Source organism: Mesoplodon bidens (assembly GCF_964165515.1).
Source record: "Mesoplodon bidens genome assembly, chromosome: 19".
NCBI classification, from domain to species: domain Eukaryota; kingdom Metazoa; phylum Chordata; class Mammalia; order Artiodactyla; family Ziphiidae; genus Mesoplodon; species Mesoplodon bidens.
Window position 1 is genome coordinate 19178544 of NC_138179.1, and position 17668 is coordinate 19196211.

At 38.3% G+C, this 17668-nt stretch overlaps 1 protein-coding gene across 2 annotated transcripts in view; it reads right to left on the minus strand.

The window, feature by feature from the left end:
* The window catches only part of UBE2G1 (ubiquitin conjugating enzyme E2 G1), a 96967-nt gene that overhangs the window by 9897 nt on the left and 69402 nt on the right, over nucleotides 1-17668 (minus strand). The window contains exons 1-4 of one of the 2 annotated variants that reach the window (XM_081218072.1): nucleotides 15361-15422; nucleotides 15162-15264; nucleotides 7506-7603; nucleotides 1961-2139 (exon numbers count right to left, since the gene is read on the minus strand). In XM_081218072.1, coding sequence (XP_081074198.1) covers nucleotides 1961-2139; nucleotides 7506-7603; nucleotides 15162-15264; nucleotides 15361-15418 — 438 coding nt within the window. In that variant the 5' untranslated portion in view covers nucleotides 15419-15422. Of the gene's footprint in view, nucleotides 1-1960; nucleotides 2140-7505; nucleotides 7604-15161; nucleotides 15265-15360; nucleotides 15423-17668 lie in introns of those variants that run through there. The other variant, XM_081218073.1, reaches the window with a different exon arrangement.

The following is a 17668-nucleotide window of genomic DNA, read 5'->3' on the forward strand; positions in this document are numbered from 1 at the left end:
AGGGGGTTATTAGATGTAGTGTTTTTCTACATGTAAGATTTCACCCAAGTTTTTATGTAGGTTTGAAATAACAAGGAAAAAAGGTGAATTTAACCTCCCAGCTTTCACATATACTAACAAAGTTTCCAAGAATAAGAATTAGAACAAAAGGACTGTTAAAGGATAGACGGCTGAGGAACTAGGACTATTCTAGATTAAAGGAGACTAATAAAACATGAATACAGGACTTCTGTGGCGGTCCAGTGGTTAAGACTGCACGCTTCCACTGCAGGGGGCATGGGTTCGATCCCTGGTCAGGGAACTAAGATCCCACATGCGGTGGAGTGCAGTGCAGCCAAAAAAAATTAACAAATAAATAAAATAATTTTTAAAAAAAAGAAAAGGAGAAGGAAGAGAAGACCAAAAAAATGAAAATAAAAACAGTAATGTAAAAATGAGAAACCTAAAATAAAATGGTAAGAAACACCACCCTTTACAAAAAAAAAAAAAAGTAAAAAATAAATAAATAAAACGAATACAAAATGTAACGTGAGGACTTCCCTGGTGACACACTGGTTAAGAAACCGCCTACGGGCTTCCCTGGTGGCGCAGTGGTTGAGAGTCCGCCTGCCGATGCAGGGGACACGGGTTCGTGCCCCTATCCCGGAAGATCCCACATGCCGCGCAGCGGCTGGGCCCGCGAGCCATGGCCGTGGAGCCTGTGTGTCCGGAGCCTGTGCTCCGCAACGGGAGAGGCCACAGCAGTGAGAGGCCCACGTACAGCAAAAAAAAAAAAAAAAAAAAAAAGAAACCGCCTGCCAATGCAGGGGACATGGGTTCAAGCCCTGGGCCAGAAGATCCCAGATGCCGCAGAGCAACTAAGCCCGTGTGCCACAACTACTGAGCCCGAGTGCCACAACTACTGATGCCCATGCGCCTAGAGCCTGTGCTCCACAACAACAGACGCCAACGCAATGAGAAGCCCGAGCACTACAATGAAGAGTAGCCCCCACTCAACACAACTAGAGAAAGCCCTCGTGCAGCAACGAAGGCCCAACACAGCCAAAATTAACTAATTTTTAAAAAGTAATGTGGGTTCCTAAAATTCTGGATTCTGCCGCCCCACCCATTTCATTCTTAGGAGATACATGCTGAAGTATTTAAGTATATACTTAAACATAAAGACTATAAAGTTTTCTCAGTTTAGCAAATAATAATAATGATAATAACAACATTGTAAAATCTCCACATTTGTGAACCTATATGTGTAGGGTATAGGGGTGTTTAAGGGTGTTTATTTAACTAATGCAACATTTTGTAGGTCTGAAAGTTTTAAAAATAAAAGCTTGGGAATAATAATATGGACCTACTAAGGACTTGATAATAAGTTCTCATAGGTATGACAGCTGTTTTATAGTTATATAGGATAGTGTCCTTATTCCTTTTTTTTTTAAATTTATTTTTTGGGGGGGGCTGCGTTGGGTCTTTGTTGCTGCTCACAGGCTTTCTCTAGTCGCGACGAGCACGAGCTACTCTTCATTGTGGTGCGCGGGCTTCTCACTGAGGTGGCTTCTCTTGTTGTGGAGCATGGGCTCTAGGCGCGCGGGCTTCAGTAGCTGTGGCTCGTGGGCTGTAGAGCACAGGCCCAGTAGTTGTGGCACATGAGCTTAGCTGGTCCGCAGCATGTAGGATCTTCCTGGACCAGGGATCGAACCCATGTCCCCTGCATTGGCGGGAGGATTCGTAACCACTGCGCCTCCAGGGAAGTCCCTAGTGTCCTTATTCTTAAAAGATGCAGGTACAAATATTTAGGGGTAAAGCTTAGTTACGTCTTACTTATCTTTGTACAGATTCATGAAAAAATTAAATGAATAAAAACATATATCGATACACACCCAGACATATATACTTATAAAGCTACTATAGTTCTAATCAAGTTTAATTAAACGGGAGGGGAGATGTGTGCATGTGACCACCTTACCGCAGCATCAACATTAGCAGGTGAGTCTCCATTAGGGTCGGCCAGCATAGAAATGACACTAATCATGATGGTTTCCACGGTGTGAATAGGCAGCCAGCGTTCCTCTGGCTTTTCATAACCATATTTATCTTCCCCGGGCTCGTGAAGAATAGAAATGCATACATCACCATTTTTATCAACTGCAGAATTAGAGAATAAGATTACTGTTTTAAATATTTAAAATAATTTGGCTATACATAAAATACATATTATAATAAACATGGTCCCGATTCCCATGGCATCTGTATAAAATTCAATACCACTGTACCATTGAAAAGATACAGAAGTTAATTTCCAAAATGGAACCTGTTAACCTTTTAGGAAGACCAAAGATTTTACCAAGTAGGATCCACCTGACAAACCCAAAAGGAATGTAAGCTACCTTTTTCGTTTGTGCAAAATTTCAAGACACATAGTATGTAGATGGTGCCTAGCATTTACATGTAATAAATACAATGAAATGAAGAAGTGGCATCTGTTGAATCTGTTCTTCATTTGTAGAAAGTATATGGTCCAAACACCAGAAGTGAGTTTCTGGATAATGAATTCCTAGTTTCCCCACTAACTTACTGATTGAAATTGTTAATAGTCAAAGGTCTAGAGACTTTCCTAAGAAAAAAATAAAAGGTAACATGATAATATACTTCTAAAATCACATAAAGGCAAAATTATATTTTCAGGGAAAAAGTATACTCCAACCCACAAAAGGAACATGTCATATTGCTAGTGAAAATTCATCAACATACGTGATATTCATTAGGCCCCTAATCTATAAAACAGTTTTAAAATCCAAGCCACAAATTAACTGTTGATTAAAAGGGGTAGAGGAGTCCTAATCCACACTTACATCACACAAACAGTCCCTATTAGGGAACCATCAGAATCATAACGTTCACTAATCTTCTACAGTGAAATTTTCCCTATTGCAAAAAGCATACTTATTGGAGAAATGTTAGAAAAGACAGAGAAGTATAAAATTTTGGTTAAAAATTTTTTAACCAAATTTCCAAATCCTGTAAATAACCAATGACACCATTTATGTATATTTCATCCCTGACTTCCTACCTAAAGTCCAACAAATTTATGATAGGTGTAATGTTAAAGCCTACTTTTCACCTCCTAACTCAAGCACTCCCCTGTTGTTATAAACTCTGGGTAACCAGAGTCAAAGTTCGTGTGCACTGTGGCTCTACGATAAATGCTCCTTGAACGCGTGCCGTGTTCCAGGCGCCCACCACCTAACGTGGAGTTCGGCAGTGAATGCAACATTCAAGACTCATGCCTTCAATGTCTTGTATATGATGAGCTGTTCTGCAATTAAGGTTCCTTTTCCCAGCTCACCTACACCTCCTAGTAAAATCTCTTAACTAAAATGAAATAACTAACTAGATCAAGAGGCAAGAAAAACAACAGCAAATCTTGTAACAGTGCTATAAAGTTGAACAGAAAATGCTTACACAGTATTAAGATATTTTCCTCACTTACGCTTAAAATTTTTTCTTTGAGAAAAGGAAGTCATTTTCTTTGAGAAAATTTAACATCAAATGTTTGTATAGAATTCTATCAGAGAGAATCTATTTAAGACCCATTTTCCTTTTATAAAAATTATCGTAATTTAGCACCTTTAAAATTTTTTAACCTTGTGTCATTTCATTTTAAACATATAGTTTAGTTTCTTAGAAAGAGGTTTTTATGCTTAATATCTATTACCAAATCACACTTTAAAAATGCAAGATATGAGCTGATAATTCTGAGTGACAAGGCAATAAAACTAAGATTTTTCTTTATTGAAAAAATTTTAAATGTCACAACTGAAATCTAGTTTAAAATACTTTTAGGGGCTAAATTTTTCCATGTACAGAAACTTTATGTATTTCCTCTTTAGTCAAATGTCTGTTCATATCCTTTACCCATTTATGTACTCAATGCTTAGTTTTCTTCTTGCCAAACTGCTTCTTAATTTTCCTTGTTTAATTTTTGCCTGTTATTTTTTTTCTTTCATTTCAATACCCCAATAATGTTTTTTAATAGCTGGCCTTATTACCTGACACAAGATTCATTTAAGAATCCCATATTGAATTTAGTTACCATTTATCTTTCCTCTTTATAGTCTTCCAATATTTCTTGCTTTTGAAACTAGAAATTCCTTGTTCCTAACACCCAGAAAATAATATTCACTATTTTTAAAAATCACTTGAAACTTTTTATTCCATTTAGAGTTTTAATTCACTTTGCTGTTTGGTGTGAAGAAAATTTCTAAATCAATATCCCCGTAAGTAGCTAGCCAACAGTCTCAGCATCAATGACTGAAAAGAAAACACAGCTCTTCTTCCATCATGAAACTAAACTACCTGAACCATGCATACCCTTTAAGCTATCTCCCTTCTCTTGAAGCTGTGCTCTAAAATTAGGAAAATCAGGGCCTCCCTGGTGGCGCAGTGGTTGAGAGTCCGCCTGCCGATGCAGGGGATACGGGTTCGTGCCCCGGTCTGGGAGGATCCCACATGCCGCGGAGCGGCTGGGCCCGTGAGCCATGGCCGCTGGGCCTGCGCGTCCAGAGCCTGTGCTCCGCAACGGGAGAGGCCACAGCAGTGAGAGGCCCACATACCGCAAAAAGAAAAAAAAAAAAATAAAAATAAAAATAAAAATAAAAATAAAATTAGGAAAATCTGATTTCTCCTCGTCTTCTCTATTTACACTTGGGTACCCTCTTTTTTGCCTTATGGGAAACTGTCTTCTGCTTCCAAACAGGATGCTATGACTATTCTCACAAAGTGATTGGGAGAACATATTCTCCTGGGTATTTTTAAAGTCAACCCTTCTGGGCCCAAAACAACTGATACTGTTGAGGACACCTTCCTGGACACATTTTCCTCTCTTACTTCCGTGGCTCACTTCCTTTCCCTGGTTCTTGAAGCCATTCTCTCAATCACTTTCTTCTTTTCCTTTTCCTTGGTCTGACTTTTGATGTTATCCTAATCTCCAAAATTAATCATCTTTTCCCTAAGTAAATTAAACCATTCATTATATCACAGTGTTACCCACCATCTCCCCCCTGCCAGCTTTATTAAGATATAATTGACATAAAACGTTGTGTAAGTTTAAGGTATACCTCATGATGATTTGATATACGTTACCTGTCATCTTGATGTCAGTAACTTCCAAGGCCCTAAGCTCACTCACTGCTGAGCCTTGACTAGTTTTCTTTAATTACCTAAGTGGTTATGGCAACTGAACCTCCAGAAAAACAAGTCCCAAATTGAATGCATCTAAGTCATACAAATAACTTGTATGACTTTACCATATAATAATTTTTAATAAAACAGCTTTGGAGATATAATTCATGTATTTGAAGTATACAATTTAATGGTTTCTAGTATGTTTAAAGAGTTGTATAACCATCACCACAATCAATTTTACAATATATTCATCACCACAGAAAGAAATGCCGTACCCATTAGCAATTGATAAAATCCTCTATCTCCTAGCTCTTTTGTCTGGTTTTCCCTTCCAAACCTTCCCCCGTGAGTATAAACTTTCTAGACATAAATATAGTCATGATGAACCTACTATATACAGCTTTAAAACTATTGAGTCCCCACGACTAAAGATACATATTCAAAATTCTATTTAAGAATCACATTCTCCATCATTCCCTGACTCCCTGTTCTATGCTACCAAACACCTTTATAACAACATCACTGTTGTCTCTGTTTCACCATTAAATTTATGCCCATCTTTCCCTTACACATACCATAATATCCTTACAGAAAGACCATAACTCGATCATCTTTGTATCTCCAGCACCTAGCAGAAACTCAAATGCTGGTTTTTCCTCTCATTCCCACTGCAGACCACTCTCACTCCCCTTTCTAAGTCTAGCTCCTTCTGAACCTGCCATCCCTGGCCCATTGCCTCCTCGGGTATCCTTTCTTCACAAAGCATCCCTTCTCTCAAATCAAGTCTTAATTACTTCACTCTCTAATGCCTTCTCCCTTATGGCCTGCAAACCAACTATCCCTCCAAGCTTAAAAAACAAAGAAAATAAACACTCATTTCAGTTGCCCTCTTAAACTACGGAGGCCATTGCTATTGTTCCTCATAACAGAGGTTCCATGTACTGCTTACATATATTCTCTCGTATAATTCTCACAGACAGAGAAACTAAGGTTCAGGAGGCTTTACCTACAGTAATATAGCTAATTTGTGGTAGAAACAACATTCAGAAACTTTGTTACATTTTCCTTTGAAATAGGTGCAAAAAGATTGACTATTACACATCAAATAATTCAAGAGAAGGCAGGAGAAACTGCCAAAAGGCTAGGAAGAAATGAAAGAAACGTCCAAGGCAGATGTGGTCAATTTGTGCCTCCATGTATCTTGTAGGACTATCGCTAATGTGTTCTACCAGAAAGAAATTATTTTTCTCCCTTCTTCCTGGTGCAAAAAATAACTATGTCTTTTGTGATCACTGCTATCTTAGATGTGATGAAATATGGTGGCTTCCTTGGTTCCCAATAGTTTTCCATTTGCCAGTCTAGTCTCTCCTAAGTAAGACTCATCTGTTTTTCAAGTTACTGGGTGCTATTACACTTCCTTGAAACAAAGCCTTGGTTTATTCATGCATCCGTTACCCTCACTGATTTTTGCTTAAACTAATATTTAAGAGTTTCTCTTCCTTGCAACTGAAAGTCTGGACTATGAGAAGTAGAATGCAGATTAGTATAACTGTCTAAAAAGACAACTTTGATTACAAAATACTGATAGTCAAAATACTTAGGAAAGAAATTCTTGCAAGCTCTATCATACAAAACAAGGCCAAAAGTTCAGGGAGACTGTGTATACACACAGTTTATCTAGCCTAACCTTTGGCTCACAAAGTGAATTTTAAATGGTAGTACATCTTTGGGTAAAAAAGTCAATGTCACCATTTTATGCACAGCAGTACTGGATACTTTTGAAGGTTTAAACACACAGTATTGTATCTCATTTGATCCTATCAATAACCTTATGATGTAGGTAAGACATTCCTTTTTGACAGCTAAGAATATACATTAAAAGTTAAGCGTTGCCCATAGTCTAGGAGCTAAGATGAGAAAACAGAAATTAAAAATCCAGATTTAGTTAATTCTAAGCTCTTTGTAATAGCCAATGAGTCACCTAATACCTTGGAAATTATCTCCTCAATTATAAGAGCTCTATTAATGCTGAATATCACCCACCAACCCTGCCTCTAGTTAGGAACATCATGAGTCTCAAAACGAGCTGAAAACTAAGTGAGTAAATAAATAAATAAATGCAGATTTTTTTTCCCCATGTGATCTCTGTCACTCCTTCTCTTCTAAGGAATCTAAATCCAAGCCCATGTGCATAACAAACACAACAAACTTAGTACAAAAATTACAATGCAATTTCATTGAGAACTACATCTTCCTTATTAACCTTGAAAACTTCAGTGACAGGCCATCATACTTGCAAATGTAAAAGTAAAACTAGATAAACTTACCATTTGGGTGCCAGATTTCTGTAATGAATTTCATTTTAGGAGGCCGAAGGGGATAATCTTTTGGGAAAGTGAGATGAGCCTTAAAAACACCACCTTCACTGGAAATACAAAAACAAAAACAAGTTCTTGCCTATAAGTTCCTGCTTATAAATAATAAAATTATTAAAACAAACATAAAACAAGGATGCTAGTGCTAACACTGTAAAGAAAATAAATAATCTGGATTTCAAGCAGTTTACTTTACTCAAATATCCAGTTTAATAAACTGTCATACCTACCACCTTATTAAACTCTCAAAAAACAGTAAAACGAAAGAAACAGCTTTAAAAAAAAGGCATCCAGATCAGATTACACGACTGCTGTGCTACAAGCCTTTTAATCTCTTCCCACTGCACTTAAAACAAAATTTAAAAGTTAAGTTTAACATTGCCTATCAGGGTCAAGTTGTCAATGTCTCTACGTTGATCTCAATCTTCCACTCTTCTCTCTCGTTCCAGCCAGTCTTCTTTCTGTTCTTCAAACACAACAAGCTTTTTCTCATCTGAGAGCTTATGCATTTTCTTATTCCCTCTCTGGGAACAGTTGTGCTGACCTTCAATCCATCCATCCACTTATTCATCTTATCATTTAACAAATATTTATTCAGGCTTTACGTGTCACACACTGGGAGTACAGCAGTGAACAAAGCATAAAGTCTCTCAAGGAGTTTATAATCTGGTGACTTTCCAAAGTAGGGCTGTGCAACAGAACTTTCACACACTAGAGATGGTCTATAGTTATGCTGGCCAATGTTAGCCACCAACCACTTGTATCAATAATATGGCTCATACAACTGAGGAACGGCATTTTTAATCTTGTTTAATTCTAATAGGCACATGTGGCTGTGACTGCTGTGTTAAGGCAGTGCAGAGCACCATCATTTGCTTAGCAACTGTTCCTGAACAACTGTCAAAACAACGTAAGTCATTGTGAAAGAAAACCAATGAAAAAAGTCAGCCTTATGGGGCAAAAATGACAAAGTTCCTGACTTGTGTTCTTGGTACTAGCTGTTTCCTCTGTTTGAAACACTGTTCTCCCTTGGTCATATTCAGAACTCAGCTTAAATGTTACCTCTTGAGAATGATTTTACTTGACTACCCAATCTTAACTAGCCACTGTGTCCCTCTATCACATGGACCTCTTTTCATTTCTTTATTGCAAAAGCAATTCACACCTCTGATTCTCTTATTGTAAGATGTACACCCCATCAGAGCAGGGTCATCTGACTGTGTTTGTTTCAGATCATAGAGAAATGGAATCCTCAGCTCATTAAATGGTCTTCATTCATTAAACAAATAGATAATGATTATCTACCTATGGGAGGCACTGTTGTATGTAAAAGAATACAACAGGGAACAAGACATTAGAGATCACTGATTTATGGCACTTACCATTCTAGAGTCAGAGGAAAATATCAAGAAAAATACCCATAATAAATACTGGAATGATATGAGCAAACTATTGTTAAATTCTTTTTTTTTTTAATCTATAGAATAAGCCCATTTGCCTTTATGAAGAAAAAGTGAGGGTATGTTTGTATACAAATAGAAAAATGTTTGGAAACATGACACCAATATATAATAATAATGGTTAATTAACTCTGAAGCACAAGATTATGAGATGTTTTTACTTTCTGCTTTGTACATTTTGATATACCATGAATTTTTAACCACAAGCAAGTATTAATTCTTATTGCCTTTTTCTAATCATAAAAGCAAGGTGAGGGGAGTTAAACAAAGAAAGGTAGATCATTAACACCAAATACTTCTGAATTCTTAGGAAAGGCCACTAGATTCTGAGTATAAAAAGTAACCTCGATTTTAAAAACCTCGAAACAGAGTAACTGAGAAATTAGAAGAAAGAAAATAAGGGTAGTAAAGGGCTTACCAAGAAAAAGAAAGAATATCCTTTCATTTTGCACAGGAAGAAAACACACTGAATGTAGTACAGATATCCAGGGGTAAAAAGGAAGAAAGCTGACAAATTTTATGCCTGCCTTATGGTCTTAATTTTCATAATTTATGAGACTATCTATTGAAGGGAAAAAACATGAAGACTTGAGGGAAATGGAGACTAGAACAGCAGTTGTAAAGAGTGCATTACACTGTTAAGAGATAAGTCTACCTTCTCAGACTATGTTACCCCAACTGTATAAATTAGTGCCAAAACGGGCCTTAGGACATATTAAGTCTATGAACTAGTTTTTCAAACTGGGGCTGCAAAGCTAATTAAGTGAGTCACTAACCAGTTTTCTTTATAAACAAATAAAAATAGAATAAAAAGGGCTTCCCTGGTGGCGCAGTGGTTGAGAGTCCGCCTGCCGATGCAGGGGACACAGGTTCGTGCCCCAGTCCGGGAAGATCCCACATGCCACGGAGCGGCTAGGCCCGTGAGCCATGGCCGCTGAGCCTGCGCGTCCGGAGCCTGTGCTCCGCAACGGGAGAGGTCACAACAGTGAGAGGCCCGCGTACCGCAAAAAAAAAACAAGAAAAAAAAACATGGGCGCTTATCACAAATAGTTTGTTCCAGTTATAAAATCTAAATGCATGTTTCTTTCTATTCATTGAAGTGTCTTAAGTATACACTGGGTCATGATGTAAAATATTTCTGATTATGGGTTGTGGTTTAAAAAAACAAAAACAGGGCTTCCCTGGTGCCTCAGTGGTTGAGAGTCCGCCTGCCGATGCAGGGGACACGGGTTCGTGTCCCGGTCTGGGAAGATCCCACATGCCACAGAGCGGCTGGGCCCGTGAGCCATGGCCATTGAGCCTGTGCGTCCAGAGCCTGTGCTCCGCAATGGGAGAGGCCGCAACAGTGAGAGGCCCGCGTACCGCAAAAAAAAACAAAAACAAAAACACTTTGAAAGCCACAAATACAGAAAATAGCCAAGAATCTATGTAAAACAACATCAAAAGAGCTACCACAAAGCCCATGTACTTTATCCCACTGGTAAGACTATTCCCTGATACTAAGTTAGCTTTCTTGGGTCCCTGAGTTCTGACTGATATCAGATCTACTTAAAAGCTTTATATTAGGGGCTCACCTGGTGGCGTAGTGGTTAAGAATCCGCCTGCCAATGCAGGGGACATGGGTTCGAGCCCTGGTCCGGGAAGATCCCACATGCAGAACAACTAAGCCCGTGTGCCACAACTACTGAGCCTGCCTTCTAGAGCCCGTGAGCCACAACTACTGAGCCTGCGCACAACTACTGAAGCCCCACGTGCCTAGAACCCGTGCTCCACAAGAGAAGCCACTGCAATGAGAAGCCCACGCACCACAACGAGGAGTAGCCTTCACTCGCTGCAACTAGAGAAAGCCCGCGCAACAAAGACCTAACACAGCCAAAAATAAATAAGTAAATTTTTTAAAAAAAGCTTTATATTAGCTGATTGGAATTCCTATCATGAAAGATTGCCTTAGTCTACTGAATTATTTTCAATCTTTAAATTTTAATAGGACTATCCTTAAAAGTTTAAAGTACACAATTTTAACTCTGTCTGCAATGTCCTCACCCATTCTAAACTAATCATGCAGTTTCTTACAGTTTTTCTCCTACAGGTGGAATCTTTAACTTCTCTAATACCTGTGAAAATCCTACTTGTTATTTTTAAAAGCCTAGTTCAGTAGTCCCAACTTGTGGGCACAAACTTCTAGTGAACAGTGAACAGCCAAGTTAGCAAAAAACTCAGAACACTCAAAGAGAGTACAAAACATAGTAAACTAAATATTAAAATGTCACATATTCACTATTTTTCAAATATAGAAAGATCTACTATGATGAACAAAATGAAAGTTTATGAAAAGCATCAATGAATTAAAAATACCTTCTCTCCCGTTATACATTCTCTTCACAGATATTACTAGTATAATTAGTAGCATGATGTTAAAAAGAGGTATAAACCAATAGTTTCACATTTGAAAAGACTGAGAAATCTAGGCCTAGTTCAAGTTTCTTCTGTTCGACTTCCCTTACTGTTTTTGTATTAAAATTATAAAAATCTTACAAGTGTCAGATCCCATCATTCTACTTTCAGATCGTATCATTCTGCCATATTTACTTACTTAAATGATATACCATATGCTGCCATCTGAAATTTTGCTCAACACTATTCTTTTATACATTCCTGTTACTATCTGTCTCCTGTTTATTCATTTTTACCTGCCACAATTTTTCTATTACAATCAAAATGTTTGCTTCCGATTTCTTTTGCTATTACAAACAACAGAATGTTGAACATGCTGAACTCTTTCTAGGCATTGGGTTTTACCCTAGAAATGAAACAAGACAAAGTTTAAATAACTGTTTAAAGTCACACAGATAACAGTGGTAGACTAGGGGAGCTAAACAAAGATAGTCTCCAAAACTCACGTTCTTAAGCACTAAATGATAAGTGGCACGGCACTGCCATTGATCAATCAATTTTTAAGCCATGCAGGCAGGTTCATTCCCTCCAAAATTTCATTACAGAATATATATAGCTTGCGCCTCTAAGTTTTAAACAGAACTATGGAAGAATTTTGTTAGTGTAAAAGAATATTAATCAGAGAGTTTAGTTAGCCACCTCTTCATTTTCTATACCCACTCAAGGTCAGGCAATACTACAAAATACATATAATCTTGAGAGTCTCCAAATTCTTCACATCATTGCCAGAGGTAGGAAACAAAATAAAGCATACTTCTTGAGCACACTAGCCATTAGTGATGAAAAAGAGAATAAGAGATACAGGAAAGGTACACATTCGCCATTCCCTCATACAAATTTATAAGATTTATGATTACATGGTGCCACCCATGTCTCCTAAAGTTTCTGTAAAAACCTACTGCCATCCTACCTGACATTTTTCTTGCCGTGGATATGGACAGCTAGCCATAATACTTGATAATCATTAGTCTGAAAATAGCAGGCATGTCACACCAGTTTCAGAATGTTTTTCATAGAAAGAAAGCCTCAAGAGGGGGCTTCCCTGGTGGCACAGCAGTTAGGAATCTGCCTGCCAATGCAGGGGACACGGGTTCAAGCCCTGGTCCGAGAAGATCCCACATGCCGCAGAGCAATTAAGCCCGTGCACCACAACTATTGAGCCTGTGCTCTAGAGCCCACGAGCCACAACTACTGAGCCCATGTGCCACAACTACTGAAGCTGGCGCGCCAAGAGCCCGTGCTCCAAAACAAGAGAAGCCACCACAATGAGAAGCCTGCGCACCGCAAGGAAGAGTAGCCCCCGCTCGCTGCAACTAGAGAAAGCCCGCATGCAGCAACGAAGACCCAATGCAGCCAAAAATAAATAATTTTATTTTTTTTTATTCCTTATTTTCTAAGCCAGCTAAAATCCAATTTCTGTTGCTTGTAGCCAAAAGCCTACTAACTATTACAGTTACTAACTCTTCAGTTCCCACTTTAGATATCTCTTCCTCTGGGGAAAATTCCCTGACACACTCATAACCTGCCATGCTACCAACGAGTTCTCACAACACCTAATGCCTCCCTCCATCATGGCTGTCCTCAAAGTGTATTAAATAACTATGCAATGAGCTGTCTTGCCGACTAAACTGTAACCTCTTTGGGAGCAGTGACTATTAGCTAATTCAAGATCATGTTCCTAGCGTCTAGCATAAGAGTGCTGAAAAAACATTTGTAAACTAAATGAATGAGTAATGTAAATGCCAGTATACTGCTTTATTTTTGCAACCATTCTAAGTAGGAAGTCACTAAAAGGGACGGTCTAAACTCAATAAATCGTAAACCTCTTTTTTGAGAGCTTTAAAAACAATTTTGTAACTATCAGCACATGAATTTTAAAAAAGGTCAGTAATAAAAAGCAATCATACCAAAGTAATTTTGGATGATTATTATAAGGTCTGTCAATTGCATTAAGGCTTCATTACTCACAGGATGTTCAAAGTACGTGTGGCACTGAGGTTAAACTGCAGCCCAGGTGCAGCCAGTGCTCTCATCAGGAAGGGACAGTGCAGAAGTGGCAGCCGGTTGTCTCGTCAGCAACTCCAGAGGAGCTGCCACAAATGCTTCTGCTGTCTACACCTCAGATCAACAGCCAGCACTTTTTAAATGTACGAAAGACCAGAAATAGATTTTTATTGGCAGCAAGAATGGCCTGTTAATTAGTGCAATGAGTATTAAAGTGTCTCTCGTTGGTGAAGCTGAAGGGACACAACATATATATGGACCAGCTGATAATATTTAGAGATGCTTGCCACCATCACACGAAAAAAGTCTAAGAATTTTGCAAGGTCCTTAGAGATCGAGGTCAAACCTGGATGCCTAGGTAATCTTCTACACAGACATTAGTTTAGAAGAATTTCTCTTGTTATCACATATCAACTTTAAGATTAACAAGATTCTGTCACTGAATGTTGCTGCATCTCCCTTCAGTAAACCTTCATGCAATATGTTTTGATTTAAAAACCTAGAAGACCAGAACCTCATCAGGTTCATAGGCCAGGCTGTATGTATGATTTTTGTGTGCAAAATTTGGTAAGAAATTTGCTTTCAAATAAATAATATTAAGGTTGTGGAGGAATATCTCTAGGATGGCTTTCATTGGCTACTGTTAATTACCAAACTAACATTGTAGAATGACTAAATTGAGTTATTTTAGTTTGCAACAATTACCAATGCAGGGACTTCCCTGGTGGCACAGTGGATAAGACTCCGAGCTCCCAATGCAGGGGGCCTGGGTTCAATCCTGGTCAGGGAACTGGATCCCTGGATCCCACATGCATGCCACAACTAAGAGTTCACGTCACAACTAAGGGGACTGCGAGCCGCAACTAAGACCTGGTGCAACCAAATAAACAAATAAATATTTTAAAATAAATAAATAAAAATAATACCGTTAAAAAAAATAATGCAAACATACCACTGGGAAATCAGCAAAAATTTTGATTGGGAATAGTTGTGATAAAACATAAATCATTTTTTTCAGACCTCAGAAAACCCCCAAATCAATACTACAGCTCAACTCTGTATGTCATATACCAGTTTGCTCTGGTATAGAACTAGCTCTGAATTTTCTCTTACATCAGGTGTGGGCGAAGGGGAGACAAAGGAGTTACTATCTCAGAACATCTAAAATAAAACTATTTCATCATCAAAAAAATATTTGATGTATCCAAATCCTTGCTGCTTAGTACCATCAAGGACCACAGTTGAATGACCAAGTATACTCCCCAAGAAGGTCCCTGCTGTCCTTCAGTTGTATGTCTTTGAGAAAGTTGCTGCATTGTTTTTCAATACCTCAACTCTATAAACAGTGTGAGACTTATACTAGTCACTAACATCAGATAGTCATGATCCATCTTACAGAACATTAAATATTAGTAAGTTTAAGTTGGTCTGCAAACACAGAACAGAAAATCAGACTGTGGTCTTTGAACCTAAAAATGTATTACATAACATATTTAAGAAATTCCATCTTTTTCTATTGCTCTTTGATTACACCACATTCTGTTGTGTATCTTTACATCAGTTAATAGTGATTAATTAGAAGTGATTAACTTTATCACTTTTATAAACTGGGAAACTTCAGTTTATCAAAATAGTTTATACTTCAATTACTAAAAGAGCTCCACTTGGATGTTAGTTCCATTATACTTACTAAAGTGTATCTGGAGGACCAATAATAAGGACTTCCCATCGGTAGAGATCATTGTCATCTATTAAACCTGCTGAAAAGCCTTCCACTGGGTTTTTGTTGAGTTCTGTGGAAAAAGAAAATGTTTATCAAAAATTTTAAGTAAATAATCTTCACCCAACATTCATTACAGAACTTGAATATACATGTTATAAATTCTAACCTGTTAAATGGACACAACTGGATCCATTAGCAAAAATGCTAGCTGATATCCAAAACATTTCCATTTCTACAACACAAAGAAGCAATGGGTAAAGCAAACTATCCAGAAGATCAACTTCTACTGTGCCCTTATACTTCTACCCTGGTTTCCAGCTAGGTTCTTACCATTCTAGTAGCTCTCTAGTGGTATATAGGTATAGCCATACAGAGAGCTTATTAAAATGCAGGTGTCAGGACTTCCCTGGTGGTCCAGTGGTTAAGACTCCACACTCCCAATGCAGGGGGCCTGGGTTTGATCCCTGGTCAGGGAACTAGATCCCACACGTCACAACTAAGACCCAGAACAGCCAAATAAATAAATAAACATTTAAAAAAAAATAAAAAATAAATAAAATAAAATAAAATGCAGGTGTCAGGCCCACCCCCTAGAGATTCTGGATCAGAGGGAAATCAAACCAATATTTCTGGTAATTCTTATGCTGTGGTCTTTAGGATACATATTCAGAAACACCAACAGAGTGCCTGATACCTTTTCATTGGAATTTCCTGCTTAACCAACCTTCATTTGTACTAATAACTACATGTCTACATGAGTAAGTCCTCTGTATTCTTGGGGATATACAACTACAGTTGGCGTCCATGTGTGGCCCATCAGACTCTGAGCACAGAGAGAGCAGAGGCTCCATCCATCCTGCCTATGTGTGTTGACCCCCTTGCCGACCAGAGTTTCCAGCACCCAGGAGTAGCTGAAGAATAATAGCTGGATAGCCAGGAGATGGAAGCAACCTAAGTGTCTATCATCAGATGAATGGATAAAGAAGATGTGGCACATATATACAATGGAATATTACTCAGCCATAAAAAGAAACGAAATTGAGTTATTTGTAGTGAGGTGGATGGACCTAGAGTCTGTCATACGGAGTGAAGTAAGTCAGAAAGAGAAAGACAAATACCGTATGCTAACACAAATATATGGAATCTAAAAAAAAATGTCATGAAGAACCTAGGGGTAAGACACAGACCTACTAGAGAATGGACTTGAGGATATGGGGAGGGGGAAGGGTAAGCTGTGATAAAGTGAGAGAGTGGCATGGACATATATACACTACCAAACGTAAAACAGATGGCTCCTGGGAAGCAGCCGCATAGCACAGGGAGATCAGCTAGGTGCTTTGTGACCACCTAGGGGGTGGGATAGGGAGGGTGGGAGGGAGGGAGACGCAAGAGGGAAGAGATGTGGGAACATATGTATATGTATAACTGGTTCACTTTGTTATAAAGCAGAAACTAACACACCATTGTAAAGCAATTATACTCCAATAAAGATGTAAAAAAAGAAATATGCAAGGAAAAAAAAAGAATAATAGCTGGAGCCTACAGGAACGGCAGTAGCAACATGAGAGTTTCCTCTTCCAGAGAGAGTGCTCTAGCACGGATGGCGAATGACGGGGGCTGGGGACGAGAAGAGAGGCAAAGAACTAGTGAGGTGGCGGGGACACAGGCCATGAGGGCACCTTAGAGGAGACAGGTGAGGAGTTCCTAGAGACACAGAGATTAATAAAGTAATGACCAATCCATGGTGAGTGTCATGTCAGGAATTTTTAAACAGCTTTAATGAGATATAACTGACATTTGGTAAGTTGCGCATATTTAAATTACATAATTTTTTTACATACTGATATATGTGTACAGCTGTGAAGCCATCACCACAGTCACGATTGTGAGTGTGTGTGTATAAGCATATGAATCACCAACAAACGGCACTGGTTGGCTCAAATTGAGAAGTGGGACAAAGGGCACAGGAGAGCAATTGAGAGAGGGCTTGCTGGGAGGCTGAACAGGTTTGTAATTCTCATATAATTCCTGCCATCATCCTCAAGGAGCTCAGTCTCATGATAAGTAAGTATAATACAACTCAGAGTGCTATAAAGACTGAGCAAAGTGTGTTAGTAACTGAGAAGAAAATATTAATTTTTTGAGGAATCAGAGGTGGTTATTTCAACAGATTTAACACTCCAACATGCCAGTGAAACACAGAGAGAGCCAAAAGTGAAAGTTTATTTATATTTAAACATGAATGGCTTCTTTTCTCAAAATTTGAGGGGAGATTTTTTTTTTTATTTATAAGTCTAGTATTTTTGCCTAACTGGCAAAACAGATTTTTATAAATAGTTTTAAATCAGTACTGTGTTTTGAAACACAAGAAATGCATTTTTACTTTTAAACAGCTATTCTAAGACATTTTTTAAATACTGAAAATGCAAAGAAATTGTATTTCAATCTTGTTATTTTGTTTATCAATGCAAACA